Source organism: Moschus berezovskii, chromosome 11, assembly GCF_049115385.1.
Source record: "Moschus berezovskii isolate FMDL1 chromosome 11, NW_MosBer_1.0, whole genome shotgun sequence".
Classification (NCBI taxonomy): domain Eukaryota; kingdom Metazoa; phylum Chordata; class Mammalia; order Artiodactyla; family Moschidae; genus Moschus; species Moschus berezovskii.
The window spans coordinates 88696227-88711125 of record NC_142470.1 but is presented as its reverse complement, the minus strand read 5'-3'; the positions used below and the strand labels follow the sequence as shown (position 1 = coordinate 88711125).

The 14899-nt window shown below is 38.1% G+C and overlaps 1 protein-coding gene across 2 annotated transcripts; it reads left to right on the top strand.

Annotated features, from left to right (window-relative positions):
• Window positions 1-9: 9 nt before the first annotated feature.
• NDUFAF7 (NADH:ubiquinone oxidoreductase complex assembly factor 7) lies at window positions 10-13402 on the top strand. 2 transcript variants are annotated; one of them, XM_055399380.2, is made up of 10 exons: window positions 10-132; window positions 420-583; window positions 2115-2195; window positions 3413-3523; window positions 6755-6968; window positions 7999-8057; window positions 8765-8875; window positions 11349-11492; window positions 12338-12511; window positions 13042-13402. In XM_055399380.2, the coding sequence occupies exons 1-10, from the start codon at window positions 81-83 to the stop codon at window positions 13255-13257; spliced, it is 1326 nt and encodes a 441-aa protein (XP_055255355.2). In that variant the 5' UTR covers window positions 10-80; the 3' UTR covers window positions 13258-13402. The 2 variants fall into 2 exon arrangements, with proteins under 2 accessions (XP_055255355.2, XP_088697663.1); XM_088841537.1 differs by lacking the exons at window positions 10-132; window positions 420-583 and adding an exon at window positions 1461-1604.
• The last annotated feature ends 1497 nt before the right edge of the window (window positions 13403-14899 follow it).

The window sequence follows — 14899 nt, the reverse complement described above, 5'->3', positions numbered from 1 at the left end:
CCTGTAGGGGGCGTGGCCCTCACAGGAAGCAGGCGTAATCCCCGTTTCCGGGCGGCGCTTTACTGCAGGCGAAGTTAGGCATGAGCTTCTTGGCGGCAGCCGGCGCTAGGCGGCTGTGCGCAGTGCGCGCAGGTAAGAGATTGCGGTGCTCTAACCCCTGTTCCCTTGGAAACCGCCCGGGGCGCCTTCCTCAGTTGAGAGGACTCTGGGGCGCTCTGGGCTGCAGGCTGGAGTCCCGCCTCAGACATGGAATGGCTGTGTTGTCTTGGGCCGATTGCGGCCCGAGTCCGCTTTCCTGGCTTTGGCTAAGTGAAAGGTTGACGAAGCCGCCTTGAAATCACTCAGGATGCTGTGTCAACACTGAGATTTCTAATGGGTTCCGTTTAATGTTTTTCTTTTGTTTGTTTGTTTTTTTGCAGTCCTTCCTTGCCTTTGGAGAGGAAAGTACTTCAGCTCTGGGAATGAGCCTGCAGAAAACAATTCTGTGACCCCCATGCTGAGGCATCTTATGTACAAAATCAAGTCTACTGGTCCCATCACTGTGGCCGAGTACATGAAGGAGGTCTTGACGAACCCAGCCAAGGTATGGGTCGGGGCACCAGAGGACCAGGCCCACTCGAACAGCGTTGTCAGGTGTGAACCAGGAGGGTGTGCGCAGAGGAGCCCGAGGGCCCTCAGCCCTGGTAGGAGCCTTCCAGGGCAAGTCAGGCTTGAAGATCTTTAGTTCAGTTCAGTCGCTCAGTCGTGTCCGACTCTTTGCGACCTCATGGACTGCAGCACGCAAGGTTTCCCTGTCCATCATCAACTCCTGGAGCTTGCTCAAACTCATGTCCATCGATTTGGTGATGCCATCCAACCATCTCATCCTCTCTCGTCCCCATCTCCTCCTGTCTTCAGTCTTTCACAGCATCAGGGTCCTTTCCAGTGAGTCAGTTCTTTGCATTAGCTGACCAAAGTATTGAAGACCTTGGGACAGATAAATAAATCTGTCAGTTGGTCAGGGCTGGGTCAAGTCAGCGGCAGTGGCATTAAAGAGAGGACACGTTCCAAAGATGTTAAGGAGACAGTGTAACCAATTGGATTTATGAGATTGAGGAAGAATGACTTCCCCACTGGGGTTTCTGGTCGTTGCTGAGATATTTTTCAGGAAGAAGAGAATACAGGAGGAGGAAGAGGTAGGACAGAGTTGAGTTCAGTGGATGAATTTGAAGTGTTTGTAGGACTCGGGTGGCATGTCCAGTAGGCAACAGGAAATATGAATTTGGTGTTTGGAAAGCTGTGTTGTGAAGGCATCAGCAGGCACTGGAAGCATATTCCATTGAAAATGGGAGGTCTGGACCTTTATGTTATAGCATTAGGCATTGTTACAGCTTTCTGACTTTCATTTCCTTTCTGCTGTACAAAGCCACTTGGTGAAAGCCTGTGGTTCTTTTATTTTACAGTGTTTTACTTTTTTTGGGGTTGAATTATGAGATCTGTGGAATCCCGGGGTTCATTTGGCCTTTTGCTTTTGGATGTAGTGGAATGACTCAGGGTCCAGAGGTTTAGTAAAGAAGGGATACTTTAATGCCTGTATGCAGTGCTACAGTGTACCAACATTTCAGGTAAGGAGAAACTTTAAAACACATTTACCTGGGTTAGAGTTGAGATCTGCTCTTCCATTTATCCATCTGTTGAGGTGCCAACTATGCCACACACTGTTTCAGCTTCTGGAAATACTGCAGTGGACAGTGGAGCACCACACTTATGTTCAGTGAGAAAATGAAACATAAACAAGGAAGCAAATAATTGCACAAGATCACTGTGGATTGTTTTAACTAATTCTGAGGGTGAAAAAGACAAAACCCAGATTGATAGGGATTGAAAGCAGATAGTGTAGTAGGAATAGGGGTTGTGGAAGTTCCTTAGTTATGTTTTTTTACCAGTTCTGGAAAATGACTGTTACTTTGTAAAGTCTAGGTAAAGACACTGTTTATTTTGCTTATTTAGAAGAGAGATCTTTCTTACGAAATACTTGTTTTTCTAGTTGTATACATTATATAAGATTTGGGAGGGGTGTTTTAAAAGCTTATTTGAAAATTAATGTTTTCTCCATTTTTTTTTTTCTTATGTAGGGCTATTATATGAACCGTGACATGCTAGGGGAAGAAGGAGATTTCATTACTTCACCTGAAATAAGTCAGATGTTTGGGGAGGTAATATTCAATGTAAACTATGCTGCTGCTAAGTCACTTCAGTCGTGTCCGACTCTGTGCGACCCCATAGACGGCAGCCCACCAGGCTCCCCGTCCCTGGGATTCTCCAGGCAAGAACACTGGAGTGGGTTGCCATTTCCTTCTCCAATGTGTGAAAGTGAAAGTGAAGTCGCTCAGTCGCATCCGACCCCCAGCGACCCCACGGACTGCAGCCCACCAGGCTCCTCCATCCATGGGATTTTCTAGGCAATAGTACTGGAGTGGCTTGCCATTGCCTTCTCCGCAATGTAAACTATAGAAGAAACTAATTATTACAAACATTTGAGAGAAAATCAAGTAGTAGTATTCTACAGTAGTGTTTTATAAGTTTTGTTTTTTTGTGATTCATGAAGTTTTAATTTTTTAGTGGTTTATATACTGAAAGAATAGAGAATAATAGGCGTATATAGAGGACATTTAAAAGGTTTATACTTCATGTAGGAAAGGAAATGTAGCGATATGAGGAACAAAAGGAAAGAGAAAAGAGACAGAAGGTGAGGGATTGGAAAAGAGGAGAACCAGATGAAAAATGAGAATGGAAGGGTGGAGAGAGACAACAGGGGAGCCGTTAAAGGAGCTTGGGAGTACCCAGGTAGGAAGAGAGAAAAGATTTAAAAAACACTGAGGAATCAGTGGAATCAAGATGTGCGCTAAAGCCCCTATTTCTTATATAGGTGTATTTATAGTCGAAGTCTCCCTTTAGAAACTTTGAATTCTTTTCAGGAATTCTAGTTCATTTATTTCCTTATATGATCTTTGATCAATTTAGAACTAGGAAATAGTACACAAAAGGAAGAAGAATCTAGGCATTAAAAAATATTAACTATCACTTAAAGCCATGTAATAATTGAAATTACATGAATATGAAGAAATGGCTTAATCATATTTCATATGTCTGCTTGCTTTCAAATACTAGTACCTTTCAGTATGTGTCATGAGACCTTTTATAATGGAGGCTGCCTTTTAACTAGGTGTTTTCTTGTGAGACTAAGCATCATAAGTGGTATGTGTTGAATTGTGAAGTTCCTATGTGTGTATACGTATATGAACTTGTTGAATAACCTGTATAGTTGTTTGCAAACATTTTGCTTTCTGGTAGAAAGTTTGTTTACATAGTTTTATATCCTGGTATCCTTTTATGCTTTATAATGCTCAAAAAGTTTTTTTGCTTGTCACAGCTCCTAGGGATATGGTTCATCAGTGAATGGATAGCCGCTGGAAAAAACGCAGCTTTCCAACTGGTGGAACTAGGCCCAGGCAAGGGAACCCTCTTGGGAGATATTTTGAGGGTAAGTAATAAAGTCTCATGTACCTGAATCTTGTTATCTGTTTTTAAAATTTAGTTTTATTGATTTTTAATGTGCTGAGTATTCACTGCTGCATGGGCTTTCTCTAGTTATGGCAAATGGGAGGGTACTCTAGTCGTGGTGCGAGGCCTTCTCGTTGCAGTGACTTCTCTTGTTGCAGAGCACAAGCTCTAGGGTGCATGGGCTTCAGTATGTTGCAGAGTGCAGGCTCTAGAGTACAGGCTGAGTAGTTGTGGCTCAGGGGCTAAGTTGCCCCACAGCATGTGGAATCTTCCTGGACCAGGGGTCGAACCTGTGTTGTCTTCATTGGCAGGTGGATTCTTAACCATCGGATCACGAAGAAAGTCCAGAATCTTGTTACTTTTAACTGAGTTTGAAAACTTTGTTCTTTGGCTTTCAGCCTTACTTCTGTCTGTCATATTTCTCAGATAAAATACAATGTCAAAGTAACATAATGAATCATTACTTATTATTGTCTGTAATCTTAAAAAGTGGGGGTTTGGGGAGAATGTGAGTTAAAAAGTATTAAGACATTTAGAAGACATTATGGAAGAATGTACTCATCTTTTGAGTAGGGAGTTTTTAAAATTGATGTAAAAAAGCAGAAGCCACAAAGAAAAAAGATTAATAATTTCCATTATGTTAAAATTAAGAACTTTTTTGTTCTTTAAAAAAACTAGGACCTTTTTGTTCTTCAAAGATACCATAAAGTGACAAGACTAAGCACAAAGTGGGAGGAGTTATTTGCAACACATACAACCTACAAAGAACTGACAGACAGAATACATAAAAAACTCCTTTAAATTCGTAAGAAAGTGACAGAGAACTCAACAGAAAAGTCAAGCCAAAGATGTAAACAGACCTGTCATAGAAGAGGAAATCCATATGATCAACAAATACAAAAAGATGCTCAGACTCATTGGTAGTCAGAGAAATGAAAGTTAAAGTGAGAAACCATTCTATTCAAAATTAGAAAGACTTGGTGAGGATGAGGAGCATGGGGACTCTCACATACTGCTTATAAGTATAATTGGTGTAACTCCTGTGATTAGCTACTGGACATTATCTGTTAACATCAAAGTTACTTATATTGTGTGGCCCAAAATAAATTGTGAGTTATTTTGCATGTACTTGACAATTCAGTGTAAAAAAGAAAAACCAATTCAATTTCAAGAAATTAAAAATTTCCTCATGTTATGTAATTTCTGCTTGAAATTAGGAATTGAAGATTTTTTTTTAAATTTACAATTGTCTGATGAAGAAGAATCATTATATTGTATGGCTGGGGGGGGGAAAGACCTACTGACTTACATTTTCAGGGCTCAATTTTGTATATTTTTAAATTGACAAAGTCATTTGAATATAAAATAATAGAATTCTCAAACAATATTTTGTCTCAAGCACCTTAAAAATTAAGCCCACAGGTTTTTTTCGTGAATTTTTTTTTATTGTAGTTGATTTACCGTGTTTCAGGTTATAGCAAAGTGATTATATATATTTATTTTCAGATTATTTTCAATTATAGATTATTACAAGATACTAAATATAGTTTCTTGTTGTTAGTCTGTTTTATGGTCCTTGTTGGTCATCTGTTTTATATATATGGTAGTGTGTATGTTAATCCTTGCCTCCCTATAATCCAACTGTTATGTTTGTTTTTTGGAAAGAAAATGTTTGGCTTTATCAATCCCCTACCTACACATCTTCAATAGCTATCCTCCTACCAACACAATATGTTCACAACCATTTGCCATACCTTAAACTCTGTGCTCCAAACTATATACACCAAACTATACCCACAGGTCTTAAAAATGTCTTGAGGATGCTTCCCTATTTCAAGTTCTAAGAACTCTGAAACAGCCAAAGAATATAAAGAAAATAGCCAAAGGCATAATTATAGATGTTTTATTTTTGATCAAATTTCTGAAGGATTTTTCTCTTCAGTTCAGTTGCTCAGTCGTGTCTGACTCTTTGTGACCCCATGAACTGCAGCACGCCAGGCCTCTCTGTCCATCACCAACTCCCAGAGTCTGCCCAAACCCATGTCCACTGAGTCGGTGATGCCATCCAACCATCTCATCCTCTGACCTCCCCTTCTCCTCCTGCCCTCAATCCTTCCCAGCATCAGGGTCTTTTCCAGTGAGTCAACTCATCGCATGAGGTGGCCAAAGTATTGGAGTTTCAGCTTTAGCATCAGTCCTACCAATAAATACTCAGGACTGATCTCCTTTAGGATGGACTTGTTGGATCTCCTTGCAGACCAAGGGACTCTGAAGAGTCTTCTCCAACACCACAGTTCAAAAGCATCAATTCTTCGTCACTCAGCTTTCTTTATAGTCCAACTCTCACATTTTTCTCTTAGGAAGAAGTTTTCCATATGTAGTTGCATCTCAAAACTGAATCTGAAAAAATCGTCTTGTCCTTATCAGTCTGTACCTGCATATGCAGATCTCAAAAGTAGGATGCATAAAATCACCAGTGAATATTAAATTCAAGTGAAAAAAAATGGATGTACTTAATTGAATATTTTGCATTAATGTATATTGATAAAGCATTAGTATATTTGTTTTTTTTCTCCTTATGTTTATAATGGCAAAATATAAAAAGTATGTGTAGCTGAGGAAAAATTGAAATGGAAAGAATCTCAAAGTTAAACTGTGAAGTTATTAGTGCTTTTCAAATCCGATTTCTTGTGGATACAGTCTGATTGTCTCAGGTAAGATTGTTCTGTAGACAGGGCAGCTTTTTAAAATCAAGCCTAACTCCCTGTCCATGAACATGCTGTGTGGCACCAGGTGTGATATGCAATTCCCAGGTCTTACAAGTAATAGATCTCCATTTTTTTCAAAGTTAAAATCAAGGCCATATAAATTTTATTTCCTTGGTCGTTTTTTAGACTCCCTAATCTGAATCATTGTTTTTATTGGATGCTAAAACTTTTATTTTCATTTGTTGGTCATAATTGTAATTTTTATCAGTAGGAAAGCAAATGGTACTATAGACTGTTCATTTCTTATATAGACTATGTTTAATAACTCCAATAGGTTTTTGTTCTTATAGATTGCTGGAGAGTGACCTGTGTGAAGAAGAAATTTCTCTGAAACCAGTTATTACTTCTACTGTGATACTGACAAATTATTGAAATAAATGGCTAGAAAACCTAAAATCTCTTCAGCACTCTGAATTTTGCCAATTTCTTCTTTTTATATTTAGGTGTTTAGTCAGCTTGGGTCTTTACTGAAAAACTGTGACATTTCACTACATCTGGTAGAGGTGAGCCAGAAATTAAGTGAGATTCAAGCATTAACGTTGACTGAAGAGAAGGTCCCATTTGAACGAAATGCTGAATCCCCAGTATATATGAAAGGTGTCACTAAATCTGGAATTCCAGTTTCCTGGTACCGAGATCTGCAAGATGTTCCAAAAGGTAATTATTTTACATTGATTGATTAATGAAAGAATTTTGATCACAGCCCCTCACAGTGATATGTGAGGACAACCTTGTTTTTGTGCTGCCAATTCCCTTACTTATAGAGATTAACAAACATTTTTTTCTGGAGAAGAGCATTGTGTTAAAAAACAAAATCACCTAACATTGAGGAGCAGTGAATTTCATGCAGTTTTGCAAAAACCAGACAAAACCAAAATAGGGATCTCTGTTGTACGTTTCAGTTTTTCCCTACCCCTAAGGTAGTACTGATGATGAAGCAGCCCAAGGCAGTGGGGCTAAAGGAAGCAATCAATGTTAGGAGACGAGTTTACTTTTTTTGTTAAAAATTATTTCTTCATTTGGCCACACTGGCTCTTAGTTGTGGCTCATGGGAACTTCCATCTTTGTTGCGGCATGTGGAATCTATTATTAATAGTTACAGCATATGGGATCTAGTTCCCTAACCAGGGAGTGACCCAGGCACCCTGCATTGGGAGCATGGAGTCTTAGCCACTGGACCACCCGGAAGTCCCATAGATGAGTTTAATATTGTAGTCTTTGGATTATCCTTACTTGTAAAGGATAGTGGAGAAATCCCTGTATTCCTCAGGAATATTATATTGACGAGCCCCAGGTCAAACCTAAAGTGGTAGCCTGACCCTGGCCAGCGTGCCACAGCCATTCCTGGCCTTCACCATCTCGTTTGATTTTAGGAAATTCAAATCCTCTTCTAGATAACAGATTTGAGTTCTGATTGATTTCATTCCTAGTGATGAATTAAAGATTAAACTGATAATTGGGATCCTCTGTGTGGAAAATGAGAATAGTAATAGTTGCTCCTGTGTAAGTTCTGCACAGTAGGTTTCCTGTGAAGAGGTGGATGATTCTGTGAAAGTGGTAATTACGCAAGCATCACAACTTCCAGTATGAAGAACTATGCCTTTTCTTTTTTGCTAATTTCCAAAAGAACCAATTTATTGCCTTGAAAATGCTGAAGTGTTAATTTTTTTCTTCTGTTTTTAAATAGAGTACAGCTTTTATCTCGCACATGAATTTTTCGATGTTCTTCCTGTGCATAAGTTTCAGGTACTGATGGGAAAGAAGTCACATTTATAATTGAATAACAAAGGGCCTTTTGTTGTAAGAATAAACATTTATGGTTTTTAATTGTTACTATTTGAAGCTAGCTATATTTGGAAGTTTGATGAATATAAATAATTAAAAAGCAAAAGTAAAATATTAAGGATTCTTAATTCTCTTAGGATAATTTTATTAAGAATTCTTAATTCTTCTGGGATAAAGATTATGGGAATATAAGATGGTAAGTGACTATAGTACAGTGAAGGATAATTTTTTTAAGAAATATTTTTAAATTCTAAAAATTAAAATTTTTCATTCTTTCTGTGAGATTTGCGATTTGGTGGCAGTGCATATGTGCTGGTAACTTCTAGGGCTAAGAGTATATATTCATATTATTATGTAGTAATTTGTTGGCAAAGCTTCTGCTTAGTCCTCCTAAGTCTGTTTTCCGTTTTGGGGGCACTTACCATGTTGCTTACTTTCTCCTCCATTTCTTATCTAAACAACATTAATAGTTTGCATCTGTCAGTCTAGTCTGCTCATACTATTCAAAGGAAAGGAAGTAATGCCTTTAAATAATTTCAAGTGGTAAAGTCTTCTGTAAATGTTATTTATCTAGCTTATATATGATAAAAGGAGAAGATTTGCTATTTTGGTAAAGGCAGTTTTGAGAACAGACATGCAGAAATTTGTTTTTTGTTATTTGTGTTTAGAAAACACCACATGGATGGCGAGAAGTACTTGTTGATATTGATCCACAGGTTTCTGATAAACTGAGATTTGTTTTGGCGCCATGTGCCACCCCAGCAGAAGCGTTCATACAAGTAGGAATAAGTTTTTTTTTTTTTGTAAGTTTATTGCCAACCCAATCTTCAGTCTTATTTTCTGAGTTCCTATTTTAGAGTTCCTTGTAACATGAGAAGAGCTTTTTATTGATGGTGGAAATGCATAGGATCTGTCAGAATGGGTTCAAGTCATTCCTTGGCTGTGTGAGATTCATGTAATAAGAATTTAAGTGCTTACTCAACAAGTTCCGGATCTGTCTTGTCTCCTGCCATTCTCTATCCAATGGTGACAATAGCGTCTACTTGACAGGAAGTTATGTGTCTGTGAAAAGAGTGTTGTACAGTGTATAGTTAAGTAACAATATTTATTAAATACTTTGTATTACTCTATTTTCTCATTCAATTCTCAAAACTACCCTTAGGTCAGTTTTATTATCACTCTTTGGGCTACTGTTGGAGAATGCATTTTTTCTCAGCTCTAAATTTGGGTGAAAAAAGAAAAAGGCATGCTTCGGCAGTATGGCACATGATTCTAGTCTGATTTTAGCCACCCAGATGGTGGGTATACTGCTGCACTCTGTTGTCCTCAAGAAATAATCTCAAGAGGCTGCGGATCTTAGGTTTGGGTTTAATGATTCAAAAATCCTTTACTTCCCAGGCATGTTTGGACTTTAGATTGCCTGTTTTATCCCACCCACCCCTTTTTTGAGCTGAGAAAAAAAAGATTTCTACTTTCTGGACCATAACTAAGGATTTCTGCCTCAGAAGTTATTGATCTAACAAGCTTTTAAACGTAAACCTATGAATTAAGTTTTCTTTGCAAAGCATAAGTTTAAAATATCAGCCTAAGTGCTTGTGAACATTTCTATTTTTTCATATCCTGGCTACCTAATTTTACCTGAATGAGAATCAAAATTCGTAAAGCTTCCAGAGGCTAACCCTCTGAGAGTTGTTTTTAGTGCCTCACTTGAACACTGTACACTTAGGAGAGAGGAGTGAGGACTTTTCCCTCTCATTTGGATGGAGCACATGGGAATGGAAATCTGTTGTCCTGAAGAGCAAGCAGTGTAGGTTGTAAACAATGCCAGCATGGAACGCTGAGGCCTGTCAGCTTATGCTTGAAGTGACTGGTCCCGTGGTTTATGTAGTCACACCGCAGAATTTATCAACTAGCACTGGGGGCTTCGTTGGTAAAGCCAACTCAGTTAGGATTCCCTGGTGGCTCAGTTGGTAAACAATCTGCCTGCAATGCAGGAGACCTGGGTTTGATCCCTGGGTGGGAAAGATCCCCTGGAGAAGGGAATGGCAACCCACTCCAGTATTCTTGCCTGGACAATTCCAGGCAAGTCCATGAGGTCGCAGAGTCCGACACGACTGAGTGACTAACACACACTGGGGGCTTAGTGATTTATTATTTCATTTGATCCTCACAGTAAGCCTAGAATATGTACTGAGGAACTAGACTGTGAAAGGTGAAGTAACTTGTCTCTAGTAAGCAGTGGATGAGCTGAGTCTGCCTGACTCTATACCTGTTAGACCTGTGCTATTATAGGCAGAGACTTCAAGGCAAGTCAGTATCTCACTTACAACAGGTGTCTGTTGTTTAGTCACTAAGTCATGTCTGACTATTTGCAACTCCATGAACTGCAGCATGCCAGGCTTCCCTGTCTTTCACCATCTCCCAGAGTTTGCTCAGATTCATGTCCATTGAGTTGGTGATGCCATCTAACCATCTCATCCTCTGCCACCTCAGGGTCTTTTCTAGTAGGTGTTAAGAGGGAGCAAAAGTTAATGTATATTTGCATAATTAAGAAAAAATTTTGTTTAGTAACAGGAATTAATGAAATTTAATATATACTAATCCAGTTGGCAAGTATTATTATCTACTGTTCATATACTTTCTAAGCTAATATGTACTTCTCAAAGACCCTTAATAGTTGGACATCTTGGGAAATAAGGGCTTCAGGTACATTGACACTGGTTTATAAGCTGGTATTAACTAAGTTTAGGGTATATCAGTGGGGTACCTGTTGGCCCCAAAGAAGGCAGATATACTTAATAGGCTCTGTTTTGTTATATTGGATTTATTTCATTTGTTCTACCAGCACAAGTTTTTAGTATCTCTTATGTGCCAGACACTGTTCCAGGCAGACAACAATACCTTTCCCATGGTTTCAGCCCAGTGGAATATATTTATATGAATTATGATATAGAAGTAAAATCACCATAAATAAAATGATAATGTACTTAGCCATCTGGAGGGTTGGGAGGGCTTATGGCTTTTTATAAAAGGCATCAAAATAAAATTTGTTTGTAAACTGAGTGGCTGGCATCAGAGAACCAAGGAGTTCTATATAATAAAAAGGGTGTCATGTGAAACGTTTAGCGTAGACAACATATTCATATTGAGAAGGAATTTGTTTTTATTATAACAGAAGTGCTCATTGTAGGAAAACCCTAAGGAAACAAGTTTTTTAAATGATGTATTTTGATTCAACTATTCCCTTACTAGAATGATGAAACAAGGGATCATGTGGAAGTGTGTCCTGAGGCTGGTGTTGTTATTCAGGAACTTTCTGAACGCATTTCACTAACTGGAGGTGCTGCCCTGATCGCGGATTATGGTCATGACGGGACTAAGACAGACACCTTCAGAGTATGTATAATTCAGTCACATGATTTATCAGAATTTAACTGGTATAGTTACTTAATTGTCATATGTTAGGGTTGAAGTTCACTGAAGATATGTATCTCATTTTGGTTTCTACCGTGTCTATCTTTGCTGCATTACATTATTTTATAATTAATCTATGTTGTTACAATTACCCTTAACCCGGTATTTTACTGTCCACCTTTGCTTTGAACAGGGTCTAGATTGTCTACATTATTCCTTAAGTTGCAGAACCTAGGTTTGCATAGATTCTAGTAAACATCTGAATAATTCAAGTGGGAAGATTTTCTTAAAAGTTCTTAAAAATTTCTCCTCCCTTCAGTAAAAAAAAAAAGAAGTTTAAATTTATTGTTATTATTTTTTTTTTTAAAGAAAAACCTGGAGAGTTTTTTCTAAAATACTGTTTCTCTAGATTTACCTCCAGGATTCCGATTTGCTAGGTCTGGGAAGAGTCCAATAACATGTTCTCAGGTGATTATGGTGCATAGAGCTGATGGATACACTTTGTAAAACACCGTCTAGGTTCTGTTAACCTGAGTTCATCTGGAGAATTATCTCTTCATCACCATGGACATTAATGAAAATTTTCAACAGATGTCAAAGGCAGCATGTTCAGGCAGTACAGTATAGTACTTCATAGTGGGTTTTCCACGTAGTATCTCGTTTGAAGAAAGGGTGCTATGTTGTCAGAGTTTGTAAACCCCTGATGTAGGCCATATATTCCTTTTAACAGTTGTTATGTAAAGTGGACTACATGATAGCATTTCTTTAATCTTGATAATGATAACCATAAAAGTACAAAAACTCATCATTTAAAAATTATGTTCAAGGGGTTTTGTGGCCACAGGCTTCATGATGTCCTAACTGCCCCGGGAACAGCAGACCTAACAGCTGACGTGGACTTCAGTTACTTGCGTAGAATGTCGCAGGGGAAAGTAGCTTCCCTGGGTCCAGTAGAACAGCAAACTTTTTTAAGAAATATGGGCATTGACGTCCGGCTGAAGGTAATGATTTATCTTATTTCACTATTATTAGCTAGTTTAATTTCATAGTATTTCAATACATACTGTAAATAGTGAGTTCACTGGCTCTCAGTGCTCTCATAGTCAGATCCGTGGTGGTGTGGTCTTTTCAGCAGTTTAGGATTCAGTGTAACCAGACCACTTGAGGGTAGAGCAGGTTGGTAAGTTTCACGCATCTCTGTATGAGGTAGATTTAAGACTTCCAAATAGTGTTAATGTTTGTTAGGCAAACTTAACTGCCTGTATGGGTATGAAGTTTAGAACTGTCTTAAAGACATCTTAACCCTTCAGCATAGTTCAAATCACCTAGAATGTTTGTTAAACATACAAATCTATAGGTTTGGGTCACAGCAACCTATGTCTTTAATAAACAGGCCATGATTCTGAGGTAGAGGCTCAAAATCACATTTTTAAGCACTGTTTTATTGAATAGCTAATAGTCATTGTATTACTACATATACATAGGAATTGTTTCTTCTGGTTATTTTTACTAAGACATTTTTTCTTTTCAGATTCTTTTAGATAAAACAGATGAGCCATCATTGAGGCAGCAGTTACTTCAGGGATATAATATGTTAATGAATCCTATGAAGATGGGAGAAAGATTTAACTTTCTTGCCTTGGTACCTCATCAGAGACTTCATGGTAGAAATCATCAGACAAATGCACGTCAGTCAAAACCCTCTCCATCACCTGTAGCTGGGTTTGGTGAACTTGCTTGGCGGTGATATTTCAGTTTGGACTTTTCACCCCCAAATTGGCCTAAGAAACTAGAATAAAAGGAACACATTTTATATATCACAGGTAAAATAAGTATTAAAGTATTTTATCTCTTCATAGCCAATAAAAATAAACCATACAGTACCACTGGAAGTTGATCTTAGATTGTATTTGATTCTTGGTACAAATGTGTGTTCTCAATTTAATGAAACAAATTACTGAGTATCCTCTAATTAATAAAGCTGGTTGTTATAGTTTTAAAGTGTAAACATGAATACTGATTGGTTTAATAACAACTGGAAACAACTGGCCATTCAGAGGGGGCTGATTAAATAGAACGAGTTGCTCCGTGGAATGTGGAAATCTTCTGGACCAGGAATCGAACCCATGTCCCCTGCACTGGCAGGCAGATTCTTATCCACTGTGCCACCAGGGAAGTCCAAAAGTGAAAGAAAAGTGAAAGCTGTTCAGTTGTGTCTAACGTTATGATCCCATGGACTGTATCCCTCCAGGATTCTGTCCATGGAATTCTCCAGGCAGGAATACTGGAGTGGGTTTGCCTGTTCCCTTCTCCAGGGAGTCTTCCAAACCCAGGGAATCAGACCCAGGTCTCCTGCATTGCAGGCAGATTCTTTACTGTCTGTGCCACCAGGGAAAGCTGAGTATGATGTTAAATGGCCTTTATTATGTTGAGATAAGTTCCTTCTGTATCAGCTTTTTTGAGTTTTATCATGAATGACTGTTGAATATTGTTAAATACTTTTTTGTCTATTGAGATGACCATGTGATTTTAACCCTTTTATTAATGTTGATCACACTGAATGATTTGCAAATAGTGAACTATCCTTGTGTCCCTGGAATACATCCCACTTGATCACAGTATATTGTTGGATTCAGTTTGCTACTTTATGTGGATTTTTGTCTTTATTCATCAGAGATACTGGCCTGTAATTTTCTTTTGTAGTCTTTTATCTGGTTTTGGTACAAGGAAAATCGTGACCATGTAGAATCAATCTGGGAGAGTTCCATTCTCAGTTACTGGAATAGTTTAAGTATTAGCTTTTCTTTATATGTTTAGAATTCCTCTGTGAAGCCTGGAGTTTTCGTTTGCTGGGTTATTAATAACAAGTTCAATTTTACCACCAATGATTGGTCTGTTCAGATTGTCTTGATTCAGTCTTGGTGGGATAAGTTTCTAAAAATTTGTGCATTTCTTCTAGATTGTCTGATTTGTTGGCATGTAAACTATTCATGGTATTCTCTTATTTTTTTTTTGGTATTAGTATTATTTCTCCTCTTTCATTTATTCTATTTGGGTCCTCTTCTCAATGAACCTGGCTAAAGATGTAACAATTTTATCTTTTCAAAAAACAAGTGCTTGGTTCATTGATGTTTTCTATTTTCTGGACTTTATATTTCCTCTCTTGTTTCCTTCCATATGCTAAGTTTGGGCTTTGTTCTTTTTTTAATTCCTTCAGATGGTAGATTAGGTTTTTACTTGAAATTTTTTTTCTTGAGGTAGGCCTTATATTTGCTATGAACTCCTAATAATCACTATGAATTGCCAATCTGGTTTGAGGGGTGAGAAGAGACTTTCTTTTTTAATTTGTCCTCCTTTTTGGTATTTGAATTTTTTACAATATGCTTCTG

Coding starts and splice junctions, on each gene's coding strand:
- NDUFAF7 (XM_055399380.2), top strand. CDS start 81: ATGAGCTTCTTGGCGGCAGCCGGCGCTAGGCGGCTGTGCGCAGTGCGC. Junction 133..419: donor GCTGTGCGCAGTGCGCGCAG/GTAAGAGATTGC, acceptor GTTTTTTTGCAG/TCCTTCCTTGCCTTTGGAGA. Junction 8,058..8,764: donor TTCCTGTGCATAAGTTTCAG/GTACTGATGGGA, acceptor ATTTGTGTTTAG/AAAACACCACATGGATGGCG.